The sequence below is a fragment of the Alligator sinensis genome, unplaced genomic scaffold (genome assembly GCF_000455745.1).
Source record: "Alligator sinensis unplaced genomic scaffold, ASM45574v1 scaffold465_2, whole genome shotgun sequence".
Classification (NCBI taxonomy): Eukaryota; Metazoa; Chordata; order Crocodylia; family Alligatoridae; genus Alligator; species Alligator sinensis.
Genome location: NW_005842468.1, coordinates 498,969 through 512,067, shown reverse-complemented (window position 1 = coordinate 512,067; position 13,099 = coordinate 498,969). Strand labels below are relative to the sequence as shown.

The following is a 13,099-nucleotide window of genomic DNA, read 5'->3' as shown; positions in this document are numbered from 1 at the left end:
ATTGGACAAAAGAGATGGTCAGATTAAATTACTCAAGAAATTTAATTAGGTGTTTATTTTCAGTGCAAGCCTCTTCTACTTAAAATTCACAAACCAACAGCCCTTGAAAGCCACCCTGCCATAAATTAAATACACAGAAACTCTACCTGAAGCAAAGATTTTACCCTGAAAATGGTGAAATGTTGTAGATTTCACCAGGGACTTCACTATTTCTAATGGTTTTCCGATAAAAGTTCTCAGACACAGACATGAAAAAACCCAAAGATAGTCAGATTTTTCCTCTTATTTGACCTTATTTTTGCATTTCCTGGGTCAACGTGGAATGAGCTCACTGTCTCTTTCATTAAACACAAACATAGGCAAACATAAGTATAGATCTCCCCCCACACGCACACTTCTAACATTTACCTTTGAACACTAAACTTATGAATGGAAGGTGGTCAAACATCCATATTTCAATGTAGGATTTGACAGGCAAACAGAAAATATTTATCAAGGACCTTTGGAGTTACAGGGACCATCATTAGCTCAAGAAAAAAAAAAAAATCACTTAAATTCTATCAAAAGACTGTCTTAAATCAACTGCTGCTGAAGCAACATGACGGTACTAAACGTGGAAGACATTAAAAGCTATTTTTTCAGGATTTTGTTTGTCAGCATTTTCCCTCTCATTTTCAGCTACTGCGTATATTAGTCCATTCCCCCCCGTACAAATAAAGGTCACTTCTACAAATATACTTACATAATGAATAACTTTAATCAGGCAACTAGTAATCAGTGGGACACTGATCACATGTGAGATATTTGGAGAATCAGGACTTGATTTAGCTTCCTGCGTTATTTGTAGTTTTTTTTCACACAGCTATGAGATAGGAAAGAAAGGCAAAAAAAAAAAAGGCATGTTTAAATATTAAAAAAAAAAATACATTGCAGATCCATGTAAGTTGGAAAGGACATTAATGGACAGGCACTAGGACCCAAGGCTAATTTTAATTTGTATTTTAGTTAACTGGATTTCAAATTGACAGGTCTCCTTGAACAAAGCCTTGGTAAATTTATTGTTACTCAAGTTCTAGTTTCTATTTTCACTGGCAGATTTTTTTTTATATTTAATTGACCTTCTCACAGAAAGTAATTAACAATAAGATGTATCTCAGTGGTTTCAAGTGACCATCAAACCACAAATTGAGACTAACACAATGTTGGGAAAGTAGGCTCTATACAAAGCGCAACCTTGTAGGGTTAAGAATAGATTTTATTAACAAAGTCTAATCAAGTATGCTCCAAGTGTTGTAGGCTTAACATTTTCAAATCATCAACATGTTATAGCTACATGTCCAAAAAATGGAAATAAAACAAAGGATAACAACTGATTTGCAAGATGCAGATTTCAGATGCAATAAAAGAACAAAAACATATGAAGGAGCAAGTACTATATAGTGCAGGCTCATAATAAGAATCTGACCATTATCACACAAGCCAGTGATGTAGAGTAGTCTGAGATCCAACTTGCAGCTATAGGTATCATTGAAAACCAACAGAAAAAAGTTGGTTTCTATTTCCAGCTGGAACTAACTGCGGAAGGCACACTATTTGATACTTCACTTCAGCTGGCCCAGCCTTTCATTTAGATAAACTAAATCTCCGCAGCCTTGCAATCTGTTGACTTGCACCTGTGCAAAGTAAATGAAAAATATCTTCTTCGGACTGGGTATCCAGATATAGTCTTTCCTACTGGAGAGTTAATATCATCATGCCAAAGCTTACATGGAACATATCTACATGCACATATGCTCACAGTCCACAGAATAAGCTATTTAAAATTTAATAAAAGCAGTTCAGTATGCATTTATTACAAAAATTATGTGGGGAAAGAGACCATGCAAGATTTTGAAGCAATCTTTGGATAAAAGCCAATCATACAACTCTCACTTTGGGTTAGAGGCAATTAAGGCCTTAGGGCTGAGTTTAGCCATGTAAGCCTGTAACTGCAATTCAGAAAGTTCCTGCTTGGCTGCTGCCTAATTCTTGGGCACCTAAATTCTCTAGGTACCTCCCTGCTTGATTAGGCTCCCTATAGTTCTGCCTCGGTGGCCTGTACCGCACACTACATTTAAGAAGTGCTTAACCAATTAATCATGTTTTAAGTTGTAACCTGGCCACATGTTCAATCTATCAAGGGTGTAATAGAACAAGGAATAAGCCACAAAGTTATTCAACAAAAAATGTGCAATGAGCTCCTTCCTATCACACCATTAATTGAACTTGTGGCCAGGTGCTCCCTTGTGGCTGGGAGCCCCATCTGTTGACGAGGCTCTCAGCTGCAGAGGCATACAGCTGCAGGTGCACCCCATGCACTCTAGTGGATGGGAGTGCTGCAGCTGACAGGACCCCTAGCCATAGGAGCTTGTTATTAGCCAATGTAATCCTTCACTGGATTAGTCCCTCGTCATTGCACACCCTTCTCCTCCAAGATCAAGTTTCTTCGTCGGTCTCTTCAATCACACATATGCTCACTATATGGGCTTTTCATCACTGATGTTTTTTTCCCCCATTTTCATAGGAAATAAGCTACTTGCTTGGTCTAAATAAGGGATCACCAACCTTAAAAGCAGAAAAACCGCATAATGGATTGGTTACTGTTTTGTGTGCAAGTGGTCACACATTCACATCTGGTTATTTACTTTGTGAGAGAGAATCTAGTGCCTTTGTTACATAGATACCTTGCTAAGTAACTGTTATATTTACTCCTGGTTTTAAAATTCTATTACTCTCAGGCATCTGAACAGAGTGTCTTGTTACTCCTGTAAGCACCTTCAATTCCATTTACTAAAATAAAAGAAAATCCCAGATATCTGTTTGGAAAAACAAAAGCTTTGTTTAGGAAAGGCTATGGTTACAAAAAGAACAAAGAGGATGAAAAGCAGGAGTAAAATTCCTTCAAAATGAAAGGCAAACTTCATATAATCACCTGCCAAAAGAACCAGAGCTCCAGATGCTACCAAGAATTCCATGGGGGCAGGCTTCTGTACTGTATCTCATCCCATCCCATGTACCTTAAAGTTTAGTCTAAAATAACAACTTAAGAGTCATCTTAATCATCACATTAGGATTCTTTTTGTTTTAGGTATTCCCTTCTAGTGATTTATGTGGACCTCTAAGTCAAGGTTACTTACTAACCAGGAAAACCCACGTAAAGTTTGAGCATTAATAAAAGACAAGTTTGTACATGGTACCACATTTTGCATAATGCAGACAAGCTGCTCAAGACACCAAATTACATAACCACTATAATAAATTACACGATAACCAATATTTTGAGTAAGTTAAGGATAAGAACTAGGTTTGAGTTCTACAGTATTGTGATATTGGGGTATTCCTATTAAACTCTGGTCAGTTTAACAAATGTTCCAAAATTCTGCTTTTGCAGAAAAATGTACATCAGCAGTTCCCAAACTCAAATAAATTGCGCACTACCCATTTAAAATGATACAACCTTAAATACCACAGGCAAATTAGTCAATTCAACCTTAAGTACCACCAGCTAATTTTTGTCAGATAAAGTAATTATAATAAATCTGTTAACGTGTACCACTGACAGGTTGTCTGCGTACCACTGGTGGTATGCATACCACAGACTGGGAACTGCTGATGTAGATCATATGTCTGTCTATTATGCTGTGAGTTAGGAGGCAAAGGAACACGAGAACTGAAAGGGGCCTCCTGGAACAAGTCAAGTCCCCTACATACATAAACAGTCAAGGAATCCCCCTCATCTTATCACTTTGAAGCCTCACATCCAAATACAAGGCACAATAAATAACACAAGGACATTCTGAAACACACCATTGGTAAAAACACAGACAACAAAGACACTACTAATGTCCTGCCACTGCAATAACATGAAAGTAGTCGGTTAACAGATGCTAAGATCCCACAGCAGTGCTGTCCTATTGGCAGCTTGGGGGCTGCATACAACTTGCAAAGGGTTACTGGTGGTCCCCATGGCCCAGGCATCCCTCCCCACACCACTCTGGAATTTGCTGGTGCCAGGTGTTTGTAAAAAAAACTTGGCAATAGTTAGGATGCTAGTACAAGCTGCTTGCCCGCCACTGATTCCTGACCCTTGTTTGTCCCATATTTAGATTATAAGCTATTTTTTGCCAGGCACTCTCTTTGTTGCATTTGTACCATGGGGTCCTAATTTATTAGTAGGTGTTAGAGTAACACAAATAATAAGCCATTGTATACCTAGCCTTAGTGACTGAAATTTAAAAAAAAAAAAGTGAATCACACCTTCAATGCAACTCAAAAATGACATCAACCAATCCTTTTCCGACTTCTATTGTTGATCCTTGTTTTTTTTAATGCCATTTTAAAATAATTATGCATGGCAATCATCTAGTATTCCAGAAAGGCTGAACACTTTGATTAGTATGCTTCTCACACATGTACTTCTCTTTCTTAGCTCAAGGTGTGAAATCTCACTGAACTAGGTTTTTACTGAACGTTACGTTTTTTCCAAATACTTAGTTTGCTTCAAATCTGTTTCCACAAAATGAGCAATATGTTTTCAGGGACTGTTAGAAAGCAATACCATTCAATCATGTTATAAGGAGCAAAAGATGAATAGGTAAAAGGGACGTAACATTGTATTAAAACACCAACACAGTTATGCAAAAATAATTATTAGCTCTGACAGAAACAAATACTACAAATCTACTTAAATGTTCATACAAATGTTATCTTCATACATGTTGTATTCTGCCTCACCCTTACAGAAATGCTTCCTGTAAATAATGTTCTCATCAAATTCTTATGACTTCTTGATTCATATTATGCATCTGAATGCCCATCCTGATGTTTGTATTATGCTATAAAGTCTGGATCATTCCCAAGATGATAAAATGAATAAAAAGTTACTATTTTACTTTCTCATACCTGCTTTGTCACCCCCTACGTAACTAAAATATTTTCTTTTCAGGCTTTGAAGATTTTAAAACTTGTTTTATGTTCATAAATTCCCAGCATGTGCATACCAGAAAGAGAGTGTATTCTTTAGTCTTTTCTTCTGTATTCCAAGGCAGCATAGCATTGCTGATAACCCCAGCCCTATACCTTCTATGTACAAAAAGTTTCTTTGCAAAATACAGTACAAAATGTTGGTCCTCAAAGAAATCATTTCTTTTTTTTCTTTTTCTTTTCATCTGCTGCAATTTTTAGTTTGGCTTCTTCCACTGTAAGTGCTCCCAGCTTCTTCTTTTTTGCTTTCTTTACCTTTTCCTTGATAGCTTCAATATCAATTTTTGTTTCAGTAGAAGCTATGTAAAAGAAAGAGTTAAAAAAAGAGAATCAGTCATCCATTCTGTTTTTTTAAGTATACACTGGAAACTGACTACAAAGCAAGCCCATATCTGTATACCCTGAGTGGTCTCTAACAAAAATAAAATTCAAGGCACAGAACTTTAAAGATTTTTTAAAATTATTCTAACATTATTCCATAGCTGAATTTGGTAGAGCTGATAGAATATAACATGTCTTAGAAACCATTTTTTTAAGTGGCATCTGAGGACAGATGATGGACTCTGCACCGAGACACAATATCTGACACCTGTCAAATCTTGAATGCATTTTTGTTCCAAAAATTAACTTAAGGGATGTGCTGCCTGGCTAAAACATCCATCAGTTCCATAAATGCCTTAAAAGAGGTGTTTTGTTTTGTTTTTAGTTTTGGAGGAAGGGCACAAGTTGTGGGATTTTTTCTCTCCTTATTTTAATTCACCAGTCATGGACTTGTGCAGAAAAGCAGTAGTGATATTATTAAAAGTATATTTATACTAAGCATATCAGAGCATACCAGGACCTTGGCATTTTCCCCTCACTTTCATGTGGGGAAGAATCATGAGTCTGCACAGTGTTCTTATTTTTCATAAACCACTACTTATTCCTACACAAAAATGAACCAGCACTTTGGGATTTCAGTTCTTCCCTAACACAAAATACTCTTGTAATTTATACAGGAAGATAAAAAGGTAAATGTATCATACACAGTATCCTAAAATGTAATTCCCCATTTGACAAAGTAGATTGTTACCTAGAAAGCACATCTACCTGACCTGTTAGACCCTAAGGGGGACTAACCTTGCTATACCTTCTGCTGTAATTTGTCTTTATATTTCAAGTGCCATCCACAAGTTGGTCATTTCTTTCAAATTAAAAAAAAAAAAAAAAAAAAGCATGAGTATGCCACAGTGAATACATTCCCATTGCTACTTATTAATACTCAAAAGCTGAAGTAAGAAACAACTTGTGATCTAGGGGACCCTCGTGGAACTACAGAAATACTGTTCTTGGATATTTTATTTACCCCTACCTATCTGCAATTCCACTAATGGATTTAGGTGGTGAAATGGACCTATGCTGGTCCTTCTTGCCACAAAATGAATTTTCATATTCTTTACTACCACCCACCAAACTAAGGAACAGCAGACAAAACAGCGGAAAGGGTTTTAAAACAGGAAATAAATCTTACCTTTCTTAGGCTTTACAACTGGCTTTTCCTTGGGTGGGATGAAAGCTTTGTTTCTTTCCTCTTGTCTTCTACTAATGGCTTCTGCTTGTTTTGCCTAATATTACAAGAAAAATGGTCAAAAACTTTTGTTGCCAAGCACATAAAACAAAGTGAGAATGTGACTAATCTGTTTGATAAAAGCAAAACCAAAAATCAGAATAACTTTACCTTTTTCTCTTCTACTCTCTTTCTTTTTTTCAGGCTCTCTTTCAAGAAATATTCTCCACTTGCCAATTCTTTATCAATCTGTAAAACAAAATCAAAAACATGTTGATGGAGTATGAAGAAAATGTAGCCAGGTGTTTAAACTAAGACTTCTCAATAACAAGTATCAACTGAGTAAAGCTCCCAATCACAAACTACCTTGGAGCAAGATGGTCAAGCCCCTTTACCTTTCTGTGAAATAAATCATAATAGTCTGACCTGGCTTTCTGGCTGTGGAGGTGGGAATGGTGTGTATTCCTTCTTAATATTTTTCTTCTTTGGCTCCTTGCGTCTTTTCAAGTTCTTGTGTTTGAACCGCGGCAAAAATCTTTCCCAATCCTGTCCTCTTAGTTCAGGGTATTTTGATAGCTCCCTTTTAATCATGAGAGTCTGTAATTATTAAAAAATAGTAAAAAGAAATATTTAAAAACAAGATCGCTGTAGCACCGCAGAGATCCTGTTGGAACATATGCTAAATTGCATTACTTTAACATTACTACAATAAAGCACAGAAGAAAACTAGGTTGTATTAAGCAAGAGCAGTGAGACTAGAGTGTACTTGTGCTAAGACTGAGGGACAAAGGCCCCTGACAGACTATCAATTAAAGGCATAAAGGGCATTTATACACATACTCTGGGAGTTGGGGGAGGGGGCACTTTACTGCTCCAATTAAAAGCGGCCAGAGCATCACGTGCATCAGCATCCCCACGCTAGTTAGAGTGCCCGCACTGTTGTTTCTCAGCACGGGGATGCTGATACATGTGATACTGGAGTCTGCTGGAGTGTGGTAATCACCACGCCCCAGCAGACTATCAATTCTGGTCTAACGCGCTGTTATAACAGTGCACTGGAGCAGCCTCCCAGCACATGTATAATCACCTGATGGGATCTAATCCACAAACACAAGAATAATGCCCTACTATCCTACATGTGCATGGCAGGAGGCACAACTGTGGCATCAAGGACCATATCCTAATCACATTCTATTGACAGTGCAGGAGAGCCTGGGATCATGATCCCAGGCTTCCCCTAGACTGCTAAGTAGAAAGTTTAGTCAGTGCCTGGCACAGCCAGCTCAAAGTGCCAGTCAGCCTGGCCACACATTCAATTTAAGGAGTGATGGGAATGAGCCACAGTTATTACACATTTTGTATGATAACTCTGTGGCTTATTCCCTATTTTATTACAGCATTATTTGCATGAACTTGTGGCCTCGTTGCTACTTAAGATGCAATTTAGTAGTTAATCAAGTCCTAAGGGGCCAAAGTATACTAGCCAAGTTGCCTCGATTTATGTGCAAACTATCATATAAATGAACATGCAGTTTTCCTTTATTGCTTGATTAGATGCTATTATTATTCTGCTGATGCACACGACTAAGGGTTATTTCAAGATAATCTGAAGGGACTATATTCTTCTTAAAAGGTGCAACATAAAGGAAATTCTCAAAATAAGGCATCATATGAATACTTAACAAAGATGCTTTATTGCAAGGAACAGAATTTGGAGTGAAAGACTGGTAACCACTTGTACGGTGTGAGTTAATGAGCTAGCTAGCCCATGTATACAGAACTACACGCACCTTAATATTATATATGGGATGTATATTCTTCATGGTGTCCAAAACAGCTTTTCTAACCTAGTTTATAAAAAAAAAATAAAAGGAAATTGAACTCATCATTGGCATTATAAATTGTATTAACATAATAAATCTTAAACAATACTTTCAAACTCCTTTGTACCAGTGAAATGTTAGAAGAAAAATCCTCCTCTGAACCTTTTTGAATTAGCTATCTTAGATGGTGTTTGTAACTTGAGTAAATATGTTTAGAATAAGAATATGTTCATTAAATTAACGGCCTCTCTAAAGTGCGGCTGTTTCAATATAAAGGGGTAAAATCCAAATTTCCTTTTTTTTTTTTTTTCTTTCAAAAAGGTTAGTTTTCCTTTAACACCAAGGAAATTAACATATTTACCTCGGACATAAGACGACCATGAATACAAGACGACCACGAATAATTATTCTATATGAGAGAAATTTACAAATTTGTTGCTATTTTTCAAATATTGAAACTAATTATTGGAGATCTGCCTTGAATTTGTCCCCCTTTCCACTGCTATAGAAGGGAATATATCTGGGACATCAGGCAGCCACCGTGCCCTGTGCCTCCCCCCAGATTTCTTTCACCTGCAGCCCCCTCCCCAGCTCCTGGCAGACCCCGCTCTCCCTAAGCACATGGAAATGAAGCACAAATTTGAAAACACTGACCTTAAAAATAAACAGAATGTTGGTTATATTTTTCCATTACTGAACACATGCAGGTTTTGGCAGCAGTTTAACGATAGACAATGTATTTAATGAGATTTCCTTGTGTGCAAATATGAGATGAAGGTTTTACCCCATGCTGATTATACTGTCTTGTATACAACCTTGTCTTGCATTTGAGTAAATAGTTTAAAATTCTTGTATCTTTGCATTTAAGTTTCCAAATGAAGCCTATGTCTTGCATTGTTTCTGCTTCTTATGGTCTATGAAGGACATGGATCAATTTTTTTTTTCTAAAAAGCAACATATTTATAAGAGAGCTAAACTCATTCTCTTGTTCCTTCAAGTCTCAGCACAGCAAAGACTTTCTGGGCCTGAAAAAGGGTGACCGCACCCAAAAGCTTGCTAAAAAATTTTTCCCCAACTACTTAGTTGGTCTAATAAAAGATACCATATCTACCCAAAGAACCTTGCCTGCTTGTGTCCTTAGACCAACACAGCTACAACCAAAAACCCTAGACTCATACATGCATATGCAATGAATTAACCTGTTTAGCAGCAACAATACTCTTCAGCTTATGGTCAACAAACTACTTTTGCATTAAACAGTTGCACATCTGTTTCATGGGGAAGGCTGATAGGTGTAGAAGTCTGTCTCACCTACCATCTAGGGCAGGGATTGGCAATCTTTTGCTGTTGCAGGATACCGCTTGCAACCCAGTCCCTGTCACAGATCTCCACACACCGACACCTGATCTAGGCAGTTTTGGATGAGTGCTAGAGGTGCTTATGTCTACAAACTTTCAAAAGTTTTTTTGTCATTAAGAAACAGATAGGTGCTCTCTAGGTCCGCTTAAAGTTTGCTGGATCCGAGCTGGGAAGATGATGACTTCAAGATCTATCATGGAGATGGAGGCAGAGGCCTCTTAAATAAGCTTACCTCTTTTAGCCCACTAAAAGGTCCAAGAGCTGAAACGGTGTTCCCCTGTACCATGATGTAACAGTTTGTTAAAAGTTCCAGGGCCTATGCAAAAAAGGAAACAAGTATAAACTGGAGACCCAACACACAGGTAAGATCTTTATGCTTATTGTGCATGCATCATGTACCTTCAGAGTAGAACCTTTTGGCCCAATAAGTCTGTCTCTTCTTTTTATAAACCTCTCTCTCTTTCTCACTAGAGATCCTATTTTAATGATATCACACATAATGTCATCCTGAAGGATACGCACAGCCTAAAAGCAAAACCAAAGATAAGAAATACAAGAAATGGTTTATCCTACAGCAAATCCTCACCTTTCATTGCACTAAATGAAGCAAAAACTCATTACTACATCTTAAGCACGTGCCAAGAAAAGTTTATTCTATCCCTCTGTTAAATACTTCATTATTCCGTAAGCACTTTTCTTTCAAAGTTCATGCTTTATTCTGTTCCACTGAATTGACTGAAAACCCAACTTTTGAACTGAGAAATATTAAATTAATTAAATTTAATATAAATAATATGAATATTAAAATTAATCGCTTAAGTACTTTATATGAATTACTGTTTTTTTTCTACAAACCTGCTCAAATGGAACACTTCTTGCTAAAAGCTTTATTAAGTCTCTTGCTCTGATGATCATATATGGGTCAAAGGTTTTCTTAGTTGTGGTGACAGTCATGCTACCTTCAATTAAATCCAACGACGCATTTATATGCTGCAATAGTTGAAAACAAATCATCAGCCACATGCAGCCAGTCTCGTCTTTAATAAAAACCTAAGGATTTTCCATCAAAAGAAATAGGATACCTGAAATAAAACATGTTTACGCTACTATACATTTGATTTCTACCATTTCTAAACTGACCTCTAGATTATTAAAGTCTGTGGGAGCAACAAGCTACAGTTTATTCCTGAATAGTGCTTGAAAAAGGCACCAATCTTCACCTGCACAAGTGGTTCAATTCGAGTCTGCAAGAACCTCAATTAGGTTAACAAGCTGGATTCTGACTGCTTCACACAGTCCCCATTAATTTTAGCTGGGCTCCCCACAGACTCAAGAGTCTGCCCTCTTAACTTCAACTGCAGAACTAGATTGTTCCGGTCTTAAGGTACATACACATCTGGAAATACATACTGAGAATGCTGTCAAAATAAAGTGAACCCACACAGGAAGGTGGACTAAGTAACATGCATAACTGCAATCAACTTTTCAAATGACAAAATGCAGTTTTAGGAGTTAGTCTATGAGTATCTAGGAGTCATTCATACATGTTCATTCAAGGCTTTCTGCACCAGTGGCCAGCACTCTTTCAAGTAAGCCTCTCTGTACTTTGGGAACAGAGTTGCGAAACTGCTTTCTTCTAGAAGTCCTCTTGGGTTATCTTCTTTTGTAAAGGGTGCTTCTTTCCAGCCGTCGGGGACAGTGAGAAGCTGCAATTCATCCACCACTACAGACAAAAATGTGCCAACATTAGAGAGCTTCTCCTTCCATCACCAACTGCCTTTTTCCTCCTCTTAATGGGTGCATAATGTGCCAATTTAAGGTACATTAGCCATTTTCAAGGTGCATGCAGGGTGTAAGTCTACACATGCACACCCTTAACATGCCTTAAAAATGGTGATTTTAGGCTACTTGTGCCTAAAATTAATATCTGCAAAAGCAAGCATCAAAATTTGGCAGGCACAGCTAAAGCACCTTAACACACACGTAGATGTGCTAAGAAGCATTAACACTGTGTACGCTGATTGACATGGCATGAACTTGAGTCCCAAGTCAGTCTGCATTAATGACCCTTAGCGCGTGTACGTGTAACCGTGTGCTTCAACTGCCTTAATGCACATTAAGTTTAGGCGCACGTAAAAGCATGTGCAGATGGGCCCAGTAGCTGCTAAAGGTACCGGACTCGGGGCCGAGGTGTATTGGACCCACGCTAAGGAAGGTGCTGAGTATCACCAGCTCCCACTGCAAGGGCAAGGCGGTGCAGGCAACCCACAGGGGCGCGGAGAAGTCCCCAGCCCCCCCCCGGGAGAAGAACGCGGCCAGCGCATGAGTCCCCAGCCCCGCGGCGCGGGAGGGAGGGGAGGAACCCGACAACCGCCCGCGCCCGCGCCACGTCACCGTTTCCCGCTTTCTTTTTAGCGGGGCGCTTGGCCCGAGCCGGAGCAGCAGTCCCGCTCCCGGCATCCGCGGGCACAGCCATGCTGCCTGTCGCGCTCTGCCCCTCCCCCCAGCTCAGCGGCGGAAGTGGCGTCGCCGGGAGCGGAAGGGCCGCCCGATCCCGCCACAGTGTATGCCGGGAAACCTAGGCTAGGCACCCCTGTACGCATGCGCCGTGGGAGCAAAGCGCTTGCCCCGTGCTGCTGCTGCCGCGAGCGGAAGTGGAGCATCTCGGCTTTGTACCGCTGCCACAGCCGCGGCCCCTTCTGTGAGGGGGGGCCCGCACTGCCCCGGCCTCCGAAGAAAAGCAAGGCGCGCCCGAGCCGGGTTCCACTGCGCGCTGCTCCTGGGCGCAGCTACACGTGCACAGTCGTGCAAAGCAATAAACTGGCCAACGCTGTGACGGAGCTGATTGCCCCCAGGCGCCACGTGCGCCCAGCACGCTGAGCCGGCTGGGTAGGGGCCAGGGCTCAGGCTCGGACCCGGCTCAGGCGGCAGCAGAGGGGCTGGCGGATGAGGAGGTTCCAGGGCGGGGGAAGCCCCCACACTGAAGCACCCCCTGCCCCAGCCGCGATGTCAGCACCTACCCCTGTGTCACCACACACGGAAAACCCCAGCAGGAGGCTAGTATTTGTGTTTACAAGCATGAACCTGCTGCGGAGCTGTTTCCTGCAGCCTAGTAGGGCCCCATCTATAGACACCGAGACACGTGAACGCCGCGTGCCCCGAGGCGGGGGGGCAGAGCGGTCGCTCGTAGGCGGCTGGCGCATGGCGGGGGCGAGCGGGGAGCTCCCGCACGCGGCTGCGGTAGTCGGCGGCGGCGGGGGGAGCACCAGCTAGTAGTTGGTGACTACCTGCAGACACCGCCCGCAGACGCCACCGGCAGTATTGGCAGGGGGGGGGGCCGCCGGGGGGG

At 40.4% G+C, this 13,099-nt stretch overlaps 1 protein-coding gene across 1 annotated transcript; it reads right to left on the bottom strand.

Moving 5' to 3' along the window:
• Positions 1–4,464: 4,464 nt before the first annotated feature.
• KRR1 (KRR1, small subunit processome component homolog) lies at positions 4,465–12,276 on the bottom strand. The gene is made up of 10 exons (XM_006030849.3): positions 12,145–12,276; positions 11,295–11,473; positions 10,606–10,740; positions 10,150–10,275; positions 9,983–10,066; positions 8,359–8,415; positions 6,995–7,165; positions 6,740–6,817; positions 6,533–6,626; positions 4,465–5,321 (listed from the first exon to the last, which is right to left on the bottom strand). Exons 1-10 carry the CDS (start codon positions 12,224–12,226, stop codon positions 5,179–5,181), a joined length of 1,149 nt encoding a protein of 382 aa, XP_006030911.1. The 5' UTR covers positions 12,227–12,276; the 3' UTR covers positions 4,465–5,178.
• Between the last annotated feature and the right edge of the window lie 823 nt (positions 12,277–13,099).